Source organism: Loxodonta africana, chromosome 1, assembly GCF_030014295.1.
Source record: "Loxodonta africana isolate mLoxAfr1 chromosome 1, mLoxAfr1.hap2, whole genome shotgun sequence".
Lineage (NCBI taxonomy): Eukaryota > Metazoa > Chordata > Mammalia > Proboscidea > Elephantidae > Loxodonta > Loxodonta africana.
In genome coordinates, this window is record NC_087342.1 from 10,152,903 (window position 1) to 10,172,053 (window position 19,151).

The following is a 19,151-nucleotide window of genomic DNA, read 5'->3' on the forward strand; positions in this document are numbered from 1 at the left end:
GCCCCCAGCTTCTCACCTCCTCCACATAAACAGCCATTAGCACCAGTTCCTTGAGTAATACCCTGTGCATACACCAATAACCCCTCCTGTGCCATATACAAGGAGCCCTGGTGGCACAATGGTTGAGCACTTGGCTGCTAACCGAAAGGTTAGAGGTTCAAACCCACCAATTGCTCCACAGGAGAAAAGACCTGGGCTCGGCTTTGGTAAAGACTACAGCCTAGGAACCCCTATGGGGCACTTCTACTCTGTCATATAGGGTCACTGTGAGTTGGAATCAACTTGATGGCACGCACCAAGAACAACACACTGTACAGACCATTTTGTACCCTTTTTTCTTTCAAGTTTACAATATAAGTAATGCTTTAGAAAATCTAATTGTATAATTTGGTCCTTTTCCTCCCCATCTGCCTCTCCTAACGTTAGAGAAAAGTTCCCAGGTTTAGAACCATGTTCAGTAACCTGATCCATTATCCAAGATATTCTCTGAATTGGGACAAGTCGGATCCTGTTCCACCATTCATCAGTCGGGAATGGAAAGGGTATGAAGAGCAACGCAAAGAAGCTCTCCGGCAACTTGCAGCGTAAGTGTCAGGTGGTTGCTAAAAATGTGTTTTTCTTCTTAAAAATTTCATTAGTTTGTTCTGTATGATTTAAAACTGCAAAGTTGTTATACCTAGGCTAATGGCCCCAAATTCTCTCTCTAGACCCGTTTGACCAAAATGAGCCTGATTCAAGGGCAATAGTTGTAGGTTTACTGGTTAGCAGATGTTCTCAGAAGGTCAGAGTGACTATATCAAAGGGCAACTTGTCACCAGGGTAACTGAATTTCTTTTCTGGTTATACCACCTTAGAAATTGCAAGTGTACTTTTCTGTTGGTATCCGAATATATTTTTTGAAGACTTGCAGCCAAAGCACTTTTAGGCACAGGTCTCTTGAATTCTTTATTCTTTTAATTATTTACAAGTTTGTATTTAGTAAATTAGAAAATATAATGATACCTCTCAGCCTGGATGTAAAAATTACCTTTTAAGACTTATTTTCATGTGAAATTAATGAAAAGTGAGCATTTTTGTATGTGGGAGTGCTTAAAGTGCTCAGCTGTTACCCGAAAGATCAGCAGTTTGAACCCATCAGCCGCTCCAGGGGAGAAAGATGTGGCAGTCTGCTTCCATAAAGATTATTGCCTTGGAAACCATATGGGGCAGTTCCTCTCTGTCCTGTAGGGTTATTATGAGTTGGAATTGACTCAACGGCAATGGTTTTTTTTTTGGGGGGGGGGTGTGATTGATTATTTTTCTCAATTTTTACTTCCTCTTATTAGTTCCTGGTTTCCCGACTGAGGGGAAATGACTGTATCTAGTCTAAGATGTAGGACAGTAAATGTGTGTTGTAGAGGACTTTGCCCTCAGTATGTGATTCCCTGCAAGCCTTCTACTTCATAGACATATAAATAGTAAGTAGAAGTTATATGTGGAAATGATATCTTCGACTTGATGATGTTTTCCTGCTTCATTTTAGATCTGACCCTTCTTTTCAGATGCCCAAAGAAGTTTATGAAGATCCTGAAGTTACTGGAAAGAATCGCTATAAATATTTTGAAAGGTAGAAAGAATTATTAATGGACATGAACCCTGATTTTACTGGAGAACCTTTTCACCATAATGATAGCAGCTGTCATTTTTTAAGTGCAGGCAGTGTGCCAGGCACTATTTTAGGTGCTTTACATACATATCATCAAATCTTCACAACAGAAATGTAAGATAGGATATTTTATTCTCATTCTACCAGTAAGGAAGCTGAGACCCAGAGAGAAATAAATTGCTCAAAGTCATACAGCCAGCAAGTGGCAGAGCTGGGATTTCAGCTAGCCTGTCTGACTTCGGAGGTGTTGATTGCATGTAAGAATGTATATTTGAGAACAAAGCGAAGACATTAAATGAAGTGAGACACAGCAGAGACGCCATGGCAGTCATAATGCCGGGAAAATCGTGAAAATGGGAAAGTGGGTGAAAATTGTTAAAAGTGGGAAAGTGTTCTCTTTTTATGGATGTTGTCAAAATCAACACAGCCGAAAGATTCACTCTTATGTTTGTGATTAATACTCATGTGATAATCACGTACTGTCTCCCCACCTTACCAGCGGGGAATACATTCCAAAACCCTTTGTAGGTGCCTGAAGCTGCAGATAGTACCAATCTCCATATATACTCTGTTTTGTCCTGTACATACATACCTATGATAAAGCTTAATTTATAAATTAGGCACAATAAGAGATTAACAACAATAGCTAATAATAAAATAGAACATTTATAACAATATACTGTAATAAAAATTACGTGAATGTAGCCCCTGGGCAGGATGGAGGTGTTCAGTGTGAGATTTCATCACACTACCCATTTAACATTTTCAGACCATGGTTGACTGAAACCTCAGAAAGTGAACCTTGGATAAAGGGGGACTATTGCACTCTGTTCAAATAAAAATAAAATGGGGATTTTCCTATAGATCTTATCTGGATTTTGTTTATTTTGTTGTTATTGGGAATATACACAGCAAAACATACACCAGTTCAACAGTTTCTACATGTACAATTTAGTGACATTGATTATATTCTTCAAATTGTACAACTGTTCTTACCTTCCTTTTCTGAGTTGTTCCTCCCTCGTTAACATAAACTCACTGCCCCTTAAGGTCCCTATCTAATCTTTCGAGTTGCTGTTGTCAATTTGATCCCATGTAGATAGTTCTTAAAAGAACATAATGCTCAAGGCAGGCCTTTTTTTTACCAGTTAAGCTAACCTATTGTTCAGTTTTAAGATGAGTTCAGGGAATATTTTTATTTTAAGTTTAAAGATTATTTCAGGGCAATAGTTTCAGGGGTTCATCCACCCTCCATGGCTCCAGAAAGTCTAGAGTCCATGAGAATTGTAAATTCTGTTCTACGTTTTCCCCCTTTTGATCAGGGATTCTTCTGTGGAAGAAAAATACTCTTGATACCACACTTACATAAGCTTCATTGAGAAAGTAAATTTGTAATCCACATTATCATTTATAAGCAAGCTCCTTCTGGCTATTTTATGAAGCTGACTTTTTCAGAGAAATGTTGACAATCCGAAACTATAGTATTCTCAATTCCTAGACTGTTTGGGGAACACTTTAAAACTAAATTTTTGAGAAATTCAGAATATCTCAGGGAACTTGAGAAGTTGCTGGGAGTTAACGGCCAGCTGAAGACACTGCTTCTCAGTGATGGTGGCTTGTTTACCATCTACAGAGAAGGTGTTGGAGCTACTGAATCTTCTGGGCCAAATCTTGAAATTTGTATTTTAAACAAGCACCTCTCCACCCCTGAATGATTCTGTGTATGCTAAAATTTGAGAATCACTGATATATGGAATATTCAAGTTCACTGATTTTAAGGGATGAATACTAGATATGAGAATTAACTTCAGAGTTTATCCAACACAAAAGTCCCATAACCCTCTCATTTCCTTTTCCTCCCACAGGCCTTTCTTTCCATTTTGTAAGCAGATACCGTTCACCATTGCTTATTCAGTAACCAAGTAAGTAACTTTTTTTTTTTAATTCCATTTATTTTATTTATTCTTTGCATATTTGGTTCCAGAAGATAGTTATCTAAATCAATATTTTTGAAAACTGTGGATCACAAACAATTGGAAGATTATGAGTCATGAGCAACATTTTAAAAAATGAAATAGAATGAGTACAAATTTACCAAAAGTATCAGATGTATTATGGGTAAGTTGTTTTTTATTTATAGCTTTTGTTTCAGATATATATATATATATATATATATACACACACACACACACACACGTATATATATATATTCTGGGTTCTGATATAAAATGTATATAAGTTGTGATAAAAAAGTTATTCGATATCACAACTCTTTAATATCTTATTGAGAACACATGGTATCAACAAAAAATTACAAGCAGAAAATAATGGGATCACCAAATGGGTAGACTCTATGAAAGCATCTTGACAAGGAGGATAAAATGTTAACATCATAAAGTATTCCACTATGTAGCTCTACTATGAACAGTAGAGTTCATGGTAACAGATCTGCTAACCTTGTGAAGTTGCTCTTTGTGTGCAGCTTTGTTGGTGCTGGAAGGAAAAATCTAGAAGACTGCGGGTGCGGCAGACTATGGATGCTCCTGTTGCTTGGGCAAGGGTAGAGGAGGAAGGCCCTGGATGGGGGTTGTCTTAGGCTAGGTTCTCTAGAGAAGCAAAACCAGTAAAGCATATAAATATCTATATAAAGAGATTTATATCAAGGAAATGGCTCACATGGTTGTAGAGGCTGGAACGTCCCAAATTCGTAGGTCGGTCTGGAGACTTCTCCTGATTGACATAACCGCAGGGGCTGACGAACTCAAGAATCGGTAGGTCAGACAGCAGGACCCTTGCTCACAGGCAGCGAAGACTGACGAATCCCAAGATTGGCAGGCAAGATGGCATGTAAGCTGCTCAGACGAACAGGAACCACGTGCAGGATCCACAGCGAGCGAAAGCCCATGAGCCTTGCCAGAGAGTCCACATATATTCAATGCAGGCCACACCCTCAAGGAAACTCCCTTTCAACTGATTGGCTACTCACAGCAGATCTCATTATGGAGGTGATCGCATAATATCAATTTTCATCATGGAAGTGATCACATCATTGCACGACTGCCAGACTACATCATAACTGCCAACCCACTGAGAATCATGGCCCAGCCAAGTTGACACACAGCCTTAATGATCACTGTCCACACCTTGTCAACTTGGCACCTGTACACGTCTCCTTAAACCACACATAATCTCTGAATAAAGACAATTTTAAAGTCAAACTTTCTTCTGACATGAGACAACTAACACACATACAAGGCAGAAATACCATAATTACAGTCCTCATCTCTGCAACTGGTCACGTGGTTGTAACTTGCTTTTAGAACTACCTTCTTCCACCACCCATTCCATATTCCCTTTGCCCTCAGCAAGCACCTCATCTGGTCATGGTTCTTTGCCTGGTGGGGTGACCCAAACCTTCATTTCTGAAGGATCTGGGCCATTAGTAGTCATGTTGGAACTGGGTTGCTGTAGTTTTCCATTGACTTTAATCATGGGGCATCGTGGTACTAAGAGATGCCCTAAGGGATCTCCTGCATTCCAGACATACTCTTCTTTACCTCCATTATGTAATATAAATCTGATTTCCTCTTAGTAATTAGGATCAGTCACACCAGCCAGTATGGTAACTACCTTCTTTACCTGTTGTTCCAGAGGCATAAGGAGCCCAAAGTGGCCAGGTGGCATTCTTAACTCAATTCCAAGATTTCTGAAGGGTCTGGGCCATTAGCAGTCATGTAGGAATCGAGTTGCTGTAGTTTTCCGTTGACTTTAATCACAGGGCATGGCAGAGCTAAGAGACGCCCCAAGGGATCTCCTGCATTCGAGACATACCCTTCTTTACCTCCATTTCCGAATGTCAGTCTGATTTCTGTTGGTAATCAGGATCGGTCACACCAGCCAGTATGGTAACTACCTTCTTTGCCTGTTGATCCAGAGACATAAGGAGCCCAAAGATTCCATTTCAATGGAATCAGTGACATGTCTCCAGGTGGGAGCATTCCTCCCTTTGGAACTAAGATGTCTAGAACTGCAGAACATTGGGTTGCAGGGATAGGAAGCAAAAATTTTGAGAGTGGGTCACTAGGGATAATAGTCAGTGGTGCCACTCCCATTTCTATCCCTTGATTCCTGGACCCATGAATCCTGGCTATGGGAGAAACAGCACCATATATTGGACGCTTGTTTACAGCATATACACCCTCCTGAAGAACATTGCCCCAGCCCTGCAAGGTACCTGGCACCGTAATTATGTCCCTGGAAGGCCATTCCATCATTCTGTCAAGCCAGCTGCTTCAGGATGATTGGAACATGGTAAGACCAGTGAATTCCATGAGCACGGGCCCACTGCTGCACTTCATTTGCTGTGAAGTGAGTCCCTTGATCCAAGGCAATACTGTGTGGGATGCCACAACTATGGATAAAGCATTCTGTAAGTCCAGATGGTAGTTTTGGCAGAAGCAGGGAAGGCAAATCCGTATCCAGAGCAAGTGTCTATTCAGTAACAACAAACCACTGCCTTTTCCGTGGTAGAAGTGGTCCAGTGTAATCAACTTGCCGCCAGGTTGCTGGCTGATCACCCTGAGGGATGTTACCATATTGGGGACCTCATACCATCAAGAAACAAGAAGCAGGAGAATAGTGCATCCTCTGTACCTGGGTTCCCAGTGCTAAAAATCTCCTCAACCTGGGAAGATTGATGACAGGTACCTTCCCCCAAAGCCAACAGAGAGAGAAAACCTCCCCCTGGAGCTGGTGACCTGAATTCGGACTTCTAGCCTCCCAGACCGAGAGAATAAATTTCTCTTCGTTAAAGCCATCCACTTGTGGTATTTCTGTTAGAGCAGCTCTGGATAACTAAGACAGGGGGAATAGAGCAGCAGTGGCCACTGCAAGGGCTCCAAAGTCAGAGCCTGTAAGCCTGGACAAAGCAGGGATCAATCCCATCAGGGAGCAGATGTGTGGGCTCTCTGGTTTGGGCCCTCACTGAAGTTGGGGAGATAGTAGGAAAGGGATCATTGCTCCTTCTTATTCACATGTTACCCTGCCCTAAAATCAGCCGCCACTGGGTCTGGGTAGCTGTCAGTTTGTTGTACTAGAAGGGTCACTCATGATGGATAGGTTTCAGTGAAGCTTCCAGACTAAGATGGACTAGGAATAAGGGCCTGGTGTTATACTTATGAAAAAACTGGCCAGTGAAAACCTTATGAATAGCAGTGGAGCTTTGTCTGATATATTGCCAGAAGATGAGCCTCTCAGGTTGGAAGGCACTTAAAATACAGCTGGGGAAGTGTTACCTCCTCAAAGTGAGTCGACCTTAAGGATGTGGATGCAGGCAAGCTTTCAGGACCTCCATTTGCTGATGTGGCACAACTCAAAATGAGAAGAAACAGCTGCAGATATTCACTGATAAGCAGAATGTGGAAAAAACAAAGTATGAGTCTAAGAAAATTGGAAGTTGTAAAAAGTGAAATGGAACACACAAAGATTGATATCCTAGGCATTAGTGAGCTGAAATGGACTGGTATTGGCCATTTTGAATCAGGCAAGCATATGATCTACTATGCCAGGAATGATAAATTGAAGAGGAATGGCATCATATTTGCTGTCAAAAAGAACATTTCAAGATCTATTCTGAAGTACAACACTGTCAGTGATAGGGTAATATCCATATGGCTACAAGGAAGATCAGTTAACACAACAGTCCTACAAATTTATGCACCAACCACTAATGACAAAGATGAGGAAATTGAAGACTTTTACCAACTTCTGAAGTCTGAAATTGATCAAACATGCAATAAAGATGCATTGATAGTTACTGGTAATTGGAATGTGAAGGTTGGAAACAAAGAAAAAGGATTGGTAGTTGGAAAATACGACCTTGGTGATCAAAATGATGTGGGAATCGCATAACAGACTTTTACAAGACCAATGACTTATTCATTGCAAACACCTTTTTCAACAACATAAACAGCTACTATACATGTGGACCACACCAGATGGAAAACAGAGGAATTAAATTGGTTACATCTATGGAAAGAGATGACAGAAAAGCTCAATATCATCAGTCAGAATAAGGCCAGGGGGTGACTGTGGAATAGACCATCAATATGCAAGGTCAAGTTGAAGCTGAAGAAAATTAAAAGAAGTCCATGAGAGCCAAAATATGACCTTGAGTATAGCCCACCTGAATTTGGAGACCATCTCAAGAACAGATTTGATGCACTGAACACTAATGACTGAAGACCAGACAAGTTGTGGGATGATATCAAGGATATTACTTATGAAGAAAGCAAATCAGGTCATTAAAAGGAAGAAAAGAAAGAAAGAAAAAAAATGGACATCAAAAGAGACCTGAAACTTGCTCATAAACCTAGAGTAGCTAAAGCAAATAGAAGAAATGATGAAATAAAAGAGCTGAACACAAGATTTCAAAGGGCAGCTCCAGAAAACAAAGTATTATAATGAAATGTACAAAGACTTGGAGTTAGAAAACCAAAGGGAAAAACATGCTCAGCATTTCTCAAGCTGAAAGAACTGAAGAAAATATTCAAGCCTTGAGATGCAATTTTGAAGAATCCTATGGACAATGTATTCAAGGTTGCAGGAAGCACCAAAAGAAGGTGGAGGAATACAATCAGTGTACCAAAAAGAATTGGTCAACATTCAAATATTGCAGGAGGTAGCATATGATCAAGAATTGACAGTTTTGAAGGAAGAAGTCCAAGCTGCACTGAAGGTGTTGGCTAAAAAGAAGAACTTCAGGAATTAACAATACTAATTGAGATGTTTCAACAAACAGACACAGCTCTGGAGGTGTTCACTTGTCTATGCCTAGAAATTTGGAAGACAGCTACCTGGCTAACCTACTGAAAGAGATCTATATATGTGCCCATCCTAAAGAAAGGTGATCCAACTGAATACAGAAATAATCAAACAATATCATTAATATCACACACAAGTAAAATTTTGCTGAAGATCATTCAAAAAATATTGCAGCAGTACATCAACAGGGAACTGCCAGAAATCAAGCCAGATTCAGAAGAGGACATCAGATGGATCTTAGCTGAAAGCAAAGAATACCAGAAAGTCATTTACCTGTGTTTTATTGACTGTGTAAAGGCATTTGACTGTTTGGATCATATCAAATTGTGCATAACATTCTGAAGAATGGGAATTCCAGAACACTTAACTGTGCTGATGAGGAACCTGTACATAGATGAGGAGGCAGTCGTTCAACCAGAACAAGGGGATACTGTGTGGTTTACAATCAGAAAATGTGCCCATCAGGGTTGTATCCTTTCATCACACTTACTCGATCTGTATGCTGAACAAATAATCTGAGAAGCTGGACTATATGAAGAAGAACATGGCATCAGGATTGGTGGAAGACTCATTAACAACCCGAGATATGCAGATGAAACAACCTTGCTTAATGAAAGCGAAGAGGACTTGAAGCACTTACTGATGAAGACCAAAGACTACAGCCTTCGGTGTGGATTACACCTCAACATGAAGAAAACGATGGAGGACATCTAGCTCAATTGGCATAACATAGTTTATAAAGAAAATGTTGTACACCCTACTTTGGTGAGTAGCATCTGGGGTTTTAAAAGCTAGTGAGCGGCCATCTAAGATGCTTCACTGGTCTCACCCTGTCTGGAGCAAGGGAGAATGAAGAAAACCAAAGACACAAGGGAAGGATAGTCCAAAGGACTAATGGACCACAACTACCACAGCCTCCAACAGACTGAGCCCACCACAACTAGCTGGTGTCCAGCTACTACCACCAACTGCTCTGACAGGGATCACAATAGAGGGTCCTGGGCAGAGCTGGAGATGACTGCAGAACAAAATTCTAACTCACAAAAAAATACCAGACTCACTGATCTAGAGAAACGCAGAGAGTATGGCCCCTGGATACCTTTTTTCACTAAGTGCTTAAGTCACTCCCAAGGTTCACCCTTCAGCCAAAGATTAGGCAGGCCCGTAAAACAAAACGAGACTAAATGGGCACAACAGACCAGGGGCAAGGACTGGAAGGCAGGAGGGGACAGGAAGCTAGTAACAGAACTGAAGATTGAAAAGGAAAGATTGTTGACATGTCTTGGGGTTGGCAACCAATGTCACAAAACAATGTCTGTTATTGTTTAATGAGAAACTAGTTTGCTCTGTAAACCTTCATCTAAATTACAATAAAAAAAGAAAAAGAAAATCCTCATTACTGTACCAATAAGCAACATCATAACATGAAGAAAATATTCAAGTTGTCAGGGATTTCATTTTACTTGGATCCACAGTCAACAACCATGGAAGCGGCAGTCAAGAAATCAAACAACGTGATGCATTGGGCAAATCTGCTACAAAAGACCTCTTAACAGTGTTGAAAAGCAAAGATGTCCCTTTGAGAACTAAGGTGTGCCTGATCCAAGCCATGATATTTTTAATCTCCTCATATGCATGGGGAAGCTGAACGATAAATAAGAAAGACCGAAGAAGAATTGATGCCTTTGAATTATGGTGTTGGTGAAGAATATTGAATAAACCATGTGCTGCCAGAAGTAGAAACAAGTCTGTCTTGGAAGAAGTACAGCCAGAATGTTCCTTGGAATCAAGGATGGCGAGACTTTGTCTCATGCACTTTGGACATGCTATCAGAAGGGACCAGTCCCTGGAGAATGACTTCATGCTTGGTAAAGTAGAGTCAGCAAAACAGAGGAAGACCCTCAACGAGATGGATTGACACAGTGACTGCAACAATGAGCTCATACATAGCAACGACTGTGAGGATGGCGCAGGACCTAGCAACCTTTCGTTCTGTTGTATGGGGTCACTATGAGTCGGAACCAAACAGCAACAACACAACCAACTGAAATGGGATAAAAAAGAATAGATTGGAGAAAATAATGAGTTAGGAAAGAAACGGTGTGGTAAGTTACAACAATTGTGTCACGGTAGCATCCTCTCCTCTCAGCCAGCTATAAGAATACTAAGCCATCAGAAAGCTTAGAAGGTTTTATTAAACCTTATCATAGTCATTATATTTTTCAGTCACATCATATACATGTGAAAGCTGGACAATGAATAAGGAAGACCAAAGAAGAGTTGATGCCTTTGAATTGTAGTATTGGTAAAGAATACTGAATATACCATGGACTGCCAGAAGAACGAACAAATCTGTCCTGGAAGGAGTGCGGCCAGAATGCTCCTCAGAAGCAAGGATGGCGAGACTGCATCTTACATACTTTGGACATATCGTCAGGAGGGATCAGTCCCTGGAGAAGGACATCATGCTTGGCAGAGCACAGGGTCAGCGGAAAAGAGGAAGACCCTCAACAAGGTGGATTGACACAGTGGGTGCAACACTGAGCTCAAGCATAACAATGATTGTAAGGATGGCTCAGGACTGGGCAGTGTTTCGTTCTGTTGTGCATAGGGTCGCTATGAGTCAGAACCGACTCGACGGCACCTAACAACAACGTAGTCATTATACATTTGTTCACATGGTTCAAATATGTAATTATTCAATTTGGCAAAGCAATCATTTATTCTCTTGATTTTGGCTAATGATGACTATACTATATGACCTGGGATGATGTAAAGCCGGATTGCTACTTCCCCTACTAGAATTTCTAATAGTAGAATAATTTCTTCTGAAAATGTAAGACCATAAACATCCTATATTGTCCATATGTATTAGAAATTCATAGCAACTGATGAAAAATGATTTCAACACCAGTGAGAATTCTGCATTAAAAACAATTTAATGTACTTGTTGCCTCTCAGATTCAACATCCAAATAAGTGCTTCTTATTATGGCTTGAATTATATTTTTTTAGAGCTAAGCTGATATGCTGTGTTCATACGTAAGCAGGCTCCCATTGCCTCTGACTTTTTTTTTTTAATGGAACCATCTCTTTGTTGTACCAATTTGTATCTCCATTAACAGTTTATGAGAATTCCTGTTTCTCTACAATTTTATCAATGCTAGGTACTTTCAATCTGTTTACTCTTTGCTTACCAAAAAGCAAAACCAAACCCATTGCCATCGAGCTGGTTTTCACTCATAGTGACCCTGCTGAACAGAGTAGAACTGCCCCATTGAGTTTCCAAGGAGCGCCTGATGGATTCCAGCTGCCGACCTTTTGGCTATCAGCCAGAGCGCCTAACCACTGCACCACCAGTGTTGTTTAGGTCATATGTAATAACAGAGCATCTTGCTGTTTTAATTTACTTTTCGTGGATTACTAGTTATGTTCATTGTCTTTTCATTTGTTTGTTAGCAGTTTTATTTCTTGTTTTGTGAATGGTCTTTTGCCCATTTGTCTGTGGAGAAGCCAACTGTCTTCTTTATTTACAAAACTTTTTATGTAGAAAGGCGATTTAACTTTTTATCATAAAGATGTTGCAAAATCTCTCCTCAGTTTGTCATCTGTCTTTTAAATTTATTCGTATTTTGAGGTAGAGAAGTTTAAACTTAAATTTCTTTGTATAGTTTCTGGCTCTTGATTATGCTTAAAAAGATTTCCTTCATGGCAGTGCTGTGGTTAAGCGCTCATCTGCTAACTGAAAGGTTGACAGTTTGAGCCCACAAGCTGCTCTGTGGGAGGAAGATGTGTCAATCTGCTTCTGAAAAGGTGTATAGCCTTGAAAACCCTGCAGGGCAGCTCTATTCTGCCCTACAGGGTCGCTATGAGTTGGAATTGACTTGACAGCCGTGGGTTTGTTTTTGTTTTGTTTTGTTTTTGGGGATCACTCAAAGATGATATATATATATCTACTCATGCTTCCTATTAGTGCTTTCAAAGTCTCATTTTTACATTAAAGTTTTTAAAATACCTGGAATTTATTTTTTTTTTGCAAGGGGTGAGGTAACTTTCCACGTGGTTAACCAAGGGATCCCAGCATTTATTATTGAGTCATCTATCCAGAAAAACCTTTTAAAAAAGCAGCAAGCGTTTCTTCTCTTTTCTCTGCTCCTGTGTTCCTGCAGGGGAACTACTAAGCTTGAGTGTGTGATTGACTGCAGAAAAGAAAGACACCAGGGATTGTAGCAATTCTGAACAGGTTCAGGGGTTACTACATGACATTCTAGAGTCCACCTTTTATAGCCCTGTACTCTACCCTTGCCCAATGATACACATAGAAATAGGCTCTTTTGTGAATGCACAGGGTTTGTTTGTTTGTTTTTATTTTTGTACCCCCTCCGTAATTTGGCAGAGGTGATGTTAACAAGACAATTCTCTAAAGATTATAGGGCCTAATCCAATGGATTTATAACTTTGCGTCTATCAGCATTTAAAGGAGGGGATGGAATTAGTGAAGCTCTGTATTTCTACTTGACTATTTTTTTTTATATATATATAGTATTCTGGAAACCCTGGTGGCATAGTGCTTAAGTACTATGGCTGCTAACCAAAGGGCCGGCAGTTCGAATCCGCCAGGTGCTCCTTGGAAACGCTATGGGGCAGTTCTACTCTGTCCTATAGGGTTGCTATGAGTCAGAATCAACTCGACGGCAACAGGTTTGGTTTTTTTTGGTTATATAGTATTCTAACTGAACCTATCAAGTTTTAATTTTTAAAATAATTTTCCCCTTTTAGGGCAGAACCATATACTTTTCCTCCTGCCTCTACTAAGTACCCACCCATCCCTTCAAAATGTGCTGTGGGCACTCAGACCGATTACCGGGACTCTGAAGTCCAGACAGATCCTTATTCTCCTGAATACGTAGTGTGTCAGGACTCAGTCCCTGAGCTCCTGACCCTGGCTACTCTAACTTGGGGTGAGTTGGTAATTATTTTTAATATTTGCAAGTGACAGTATGGAGTTCTAGAAATGACACACATAGAGTCAACTGTGGTTTAAAGTGGTGCTATTTAAAGTGTTTTGCTCAACAGAGTCACTTCATAGACTCATAATTTTTTTGCTACTTTCATTCAAAGAAAGATAGTTCTTTTTCCTTGTATGTGGGTTTGTTGTGCTCTGTCCCTGAAGCTAGTTATATTTCAGTTTAATTTTGTAGCTACTTTACCTGAATACTTACCTCCCTTCTCCCACCTGTTTCTCCCAAGGAATCAACTCCTTTTCATTGAGCCCTCCATATTCCTTCTTCACACATCAGTTTGAGTGTATAATATTTAATGTATGTTCATATATATGTAATAATTATATCTTATTTTGCCAAACTGTCTTATGGTTTATAAAAGCTCTCATATAATTTATTTCATTGGAATATTCAAAAGGTCGTATGAAGTTGACAGTAGACATATTATTATATATATGTTTTGCATTGTTTTACTCAATTCTCACAACTCGTTATGCTAATAGTACTTTATTGATTGTAGAGAATAAACTGTTTTGAAAGAAAAATCATGTATTCAAAACATATAGCCTGTTACTCTATTAATCTTTTTAAGCAAGTTGCTTTCTTATAGGGGTGTTACTTCCATGTAATTGCTTTGACTGTTAAAAATTCTTAATAAAATTGGAAATAGTTTTAGACCTTTTTAAAATATGGGCTCTTCTTTGTTCAAGAATTTGTTTGAGCTGTGGCTTTATTAGAATATAGTTCATTACTTACTGCTTTAATTAAACAGCAAGCTAATAGGTATCCAGCATCTTAAGTTATCTGTAAGGGCCTGGGAATAGGGAGAAGCAAGGAAAAAAATGTCAAGTTTGACATTTAGAAACACAAATTGGAGGATATCCTATTATGAATGGAAAGCATGTAGATTTAAATTCTTTTGACTTTCTGGTTTTTGCCCACCTGCACCGTATTGTTTGCGTTTGGTGGTGTGCGAGGATTCAGGGAGGTGTTTAGAGCTAGTCCCCTTCAGCTCACTCTATTGAATAAGGCACCAAGGCTTATTCAGGGCTGCATAGTTAGCCACAGAACTAGGGGCCCCTGCTCCCAGGGTTGTGCCATACCCCGTACCTCCCTGAGCTTGCTTTATACCAAACCAACTCTCTAGCTTTTCAACAACTTCTCAAGCTTTAAATAATAGCTTATTTAAGCATACTTTCAAAAGAGGAGCTTCACAGTGTTTTCTTTCTTAGAGGTACCAACACCTTGTCACCAACACAAATGATTTACCTAGTACCTCTCATTTAGTTGTTTACAATGGCATTTTAACCTTCTGTTTTCATCTAGCAATGAGTGGGAAAAAAAGTATATGTAAGCTCCAGCTTTAGGTTTCCACTTAAGGTTTTGTTATAATGAAGCAGCCTTATAAGATCGCAGCAATTGACAGGCAGGGAGAAGATAAATCAGCAAAGATGAACTGACACTAGCTTTCTGGGTTAAGGTTTAATTTATGCTGTCCTTAATTTCTTTCAGTGTGTACTCTAGGTCTGTGTAAGTCTGAGTAGACTAGAGATTAATAGCTAAATTCTGAAAGCTGTTTTTTGGTAGTTTAGTCAACTTATAATATTCCATGGTTTGTCCCTTCTTCTCCCCACCCAGCACTTATATAGCTTTGGAATATTTGAGATAGCTAGTCTGTCACTTTAGCAGATCTTAAAAATCAGATTTTTATAGTTCACTTAGTCATGTAAAAATTTTAATGTCAGAATTGATCTATTATATTCTGCAGAAATGCAAAAATTATGTTAAAAAGAAGTCATTTTAAATAGATATCGTGTCCTAGAATGAACACAGAAGAATATCAGATGTAAGGTTTCTCAGATAGTATCCCTTTGTTAATTGTACAATCTCAATTGAGAATGAGTCATAAGAGTGTGCTTTAATGTTTAGCTTTCTTAACGAGCAGAGGTACCAGTTTCAAAGACTATGTTTTATCTTCTTTTTTAACGGTTACTGATAGAATGGTAATTGAGTTGAAAGTGAGCCAGGCCATTCATTCTAATATTCAATATACTTGACACTCCTTATCGTCTTCTCCACAGAATTATTTAGCTGGAATCTAGTTTGATGGGAAAAGTAAAAAAGAATCTAATATTTCATTCCACCACTGGATGGAATAAATATTATTAGCTTTAACAAAGAAGTCTGCCCATTGGTACCGTTGTCTCAGCTACAGGCGCATCCCACTCTGGTGGTTCATTTGTCCAGCTTTAAATTCCTACCAAGGTACAAGGGCTACAGTGAGGCACACGATAGAAACCAAATTATACCGTGATAACCAAACTAAATATTTCTTAGAGCACAGAGTGCAAAATTTTAATGGCTTTTTTAAGGGCCCGTAGGTAATAAAAAAGAGTGAAGCAGATTGGAAAGATATATTTTTTTCAATTTATGTATAGTCCTATTAAAAGAAAAACAGCACAGTTACAATGATAAGCGGCATGACATTTGAATAATGTAAGGTTTAATAAAATAGCCAGGATACAAATTTATACATATATTTATAACTATGAAAAAGAATGCCTATAAAAAGACTAGAAGGAAAAATTCCCCTCAGATAATCGTTAGGGCACCTAGATGATGAGTGGGTTCCTTCTCCCCTCCCCCTCCAATTTCCATACTTCTCGTCAGGTGCTTGTATGCCTTAGGATGCTGACACAGCATGCTTTTAAATGGACAGGTCTTTCTGGTAACACTCTTCTAGATTCCACCTCCACGAGAAGAGGCAGAGACTGCTGGGTCCCTCGAGTCCGTACGTGTCTTTGGTGGATTGCCCATATTCTTTCTGTGTCACAATTTTTCCGGAATAATTAAACTAACATTTTTTTCAAAATCAAGTCCAAGGGGAAAAATAAATATGCAGCTTTTCAGAACCGCTCTCTTTGCAGCGACCGCTCAAAAACAAGAGCTGAAAGTATTTTAGACACTACTGTTATCCCAAAATTGGCTCGTTTGGATGATTTCTTTTGATATTGTATCTGAAATGCTAAATAACTTTTAGGGTCACAAGTTCACTGTTAGGATATAATAAAATCTAACCTAAGACTGTATTAGTGAAACTATAAAAGTAATAAGAGAAGGGAGCGTTTCAAAATGGCTAGAAATTAGCTTGTCTAACTCTCTTGGTTGCAGCTAGGAAAACAGAACCAGAGAGGTTAATGGACTCATTCAAGGACATGGAGATAGCTGATCTACAATAATGATTTTTTATTAAAAGTAGATTATGGTACACAATAATGAGGAAGTCACCACAACTTGACCAAGGCAAAGTTATAGAAGCTTCATAGACGCATCCAGACTCCCTGAGGGACCTAATTACTAGGCCGAGGGCTGGGGACCATGATCTCAGGGGACATCTAGCTCATAGTTTATAAAGAAAGTGTTCTACATCCTACTTTGGTGAGTAGTGTCTGGGGCCTTAAAAGCTTGTGAGTGGCCACCTAGGATACAGTTACTGGTCCCACCCTGTTTGGAGCAAAGGAGAATGAAGAAAACCAAAGACACAAGGGAAAGATTAGCCTGAAGGACTAATGGGCCATGACTGCCACAGCCTCCACCAGACTGAGTCCAGAACAACTAGATGGTGCCCGACTACCACCACTGACTGTTCTGACAGGAATCACAATAGAGGGTCTCAGACAGAGCAGGAGAAAAATGTAGAACAAAATTCTAACTCACAAAAAAAGACCACACTTACTGTTCTGACAGAGACTGGAGAAACCCTGAGAGTATGGCCCCTGGACACCCTTTAACTCAGAACTGAAGCCCCTTCTGAAGTTCACCCTTCAGCCAAAGATTAGGCAGGCCTATGAAACAAACAATAACACACACGGTTCAACCATGTGTATGAGGCTAAATGGGCACACTAGCCCAAAAGCAAAGACAAGAAGACAGGAAGGGACAGAAAAACTGGAGAAATGGAAATGGGGAACCTGAGGTCAAGAAGGGGAGAGTGTTGACATATGGCAGGGTTGGCAACAAATGTCGCAAAACAATTCGTATATTAATCGTTCAATGAAAAACTAATTTGCTCTTAAACTTTCACCTAAAGCACAACAAATAAAAAAAAATAAGAGTAGATTACTTTAAAAAAATGGAAAAAAAATTTTATTGTGGGGAAATATACACAACAAAACATAGAGCAATAAAAGCAGATCACTTTTGTTTCCCGCACCGTAACGGAGCGCTGTGATCACGTCTATGTCACAGGTAAAGAAGATGTCCATATCTGGGCTCCGGTTCTGGTTCTTGTTTCCTGGCTCACTTTATGAATCAGATTTTGTATTCTTGACAGCCGTGCTTTAAAGCAGAGCCCCTACTTTCAGGTCTAGATGATGGATTAAAAATATACTGAAACCTTCCCCTACTGCTCTATACACATAAAAAATATAAAGAAGAGTTCAAAATTAATAAGCATATAGTTACACTTAAAAACAAGGAAGAAAATCTCCTTAGCCTGGAAATGGAGACTTCTTTCTAAAACAAAGAAATATCTGGGAATCTTTGATGGTGCTGAAGTCAAATGGCCTGTGAATGGTCAGGCCTCAGACCTGAGCTACTTCCTAAACTGGAGAGGGAACAACCTTTGTCCTGCACATAGATGGGGCTGCCAGCTTAAGATTATGGCCAGAGTTGAGCCAGGTACTCCTACCTGGGGATTCGGGTTTCTCCTCTTGGTGGTAGAGGCTTAACATTGAGCCGCAGGAGGGCCAAAGCCAGGTCCTCTAAAGTAAGAAACCCATGTGGAGGCTCAGAAATGCTTTACCAGGCCTAAAGCCTAATCTGGAGCTCCACCCCAGGTAGAACTGAGGTCATAGCTTCAACAAAACTTCTTTAAGTCAGGCCTACTCCTACCATTTGTGGGGCCCTGGCCAGGGGTTCAAATGGAGGACCACATACCACATGTCTGTTGTTGTTAGGTGTCGTCAAGTCAGTTCCAACTCACGGCAACCTGATAGGACAGAATAGAATTGCCCTGTAAAGTTTCCAAGGATCGACTGGTAGATTTGAACTGCTTACCTTTTTGGTTAGCAGCCTTAGCTCTTAACCACCGCGCCACCAGGGCTCCACCACATGTCTAAATATTTAAAAATGATGAATCAAGCTAACAAATGTTGAGTAAAATATGTCCTATCTTTCTCCTTCCATAGTATATCTTTTTAACAAGCTAAAAGGATAAGTTTAGATTTAGAATTCTTAGACATCTTGGTATTCCTTGCTAGAATGTGTGGCAAGAGGAGAGCCTGCCTCTGGTTTTCCCTTTACTCTTCTCACCTCTGGCTATGTTTCACATCGTAAGGATGTGGCATGCATGCATGTGATCACACTCCAGCTTGCTTTTCCAGTCTCTGTCGTTCACACATCCCTGCCAGCAGGTGCTGCTTGGCCACTCTTTGGGCTTAAGAGTGCAAAAACAGTGGCATAGTCTGTTTCATGAGTCTGAATCCTTGGAAAAGACCCATTTAGTGCAAGGAACTTCGGGGTCTCTAAGGGTGAGAGTAGCTCCAGGTGGGTATGATCCCATGGACTCCTCACCATATAAGTACAAGAAGGGCTGTAAAGAATGAGGCCTCGGAGGAGCCTATCTTGCCAGGTCAAAGAGTGGTAGTGCCCAGGGTGCTCATGAGAGAAATCTGTAGATGA

At 39.9% G+C, this 19,151-nt stretch overlaps 1 protein-coding gene across 1 annotated transcript in view; it reads left to right on the top strand.

The window, feature by feature from the left end:
- Nucleotides 1–426: 426 nt before the first annotated feature.
- CFAP91 (cilia and flagella associated protein 91) overlaps nucleotides 427–19,151 on the top strand; it is a 62,174-nt gene continuing 43,449 nt past the window's right edge. Inside the window, exons 1-3 of the mRNA XM_064267657.1 lie at nucleotides 427–584; nucleotides 1,523–1,606; nucleotides 13,246–13,427. Coding sequence (XP_064123727.1) covers nucleotides 451–584; nucleotides 1,523–1,606; nucleotides 13,246–13,427 — 400 coding nt within the window. The 5' untranslated portion in view covers nucleotides 427–450. The remainder of the gene's footprint in view (nucleotides 585–1,522; nucleotides 1,607–13,245; nucleotides 13,428–19,151) is intronic.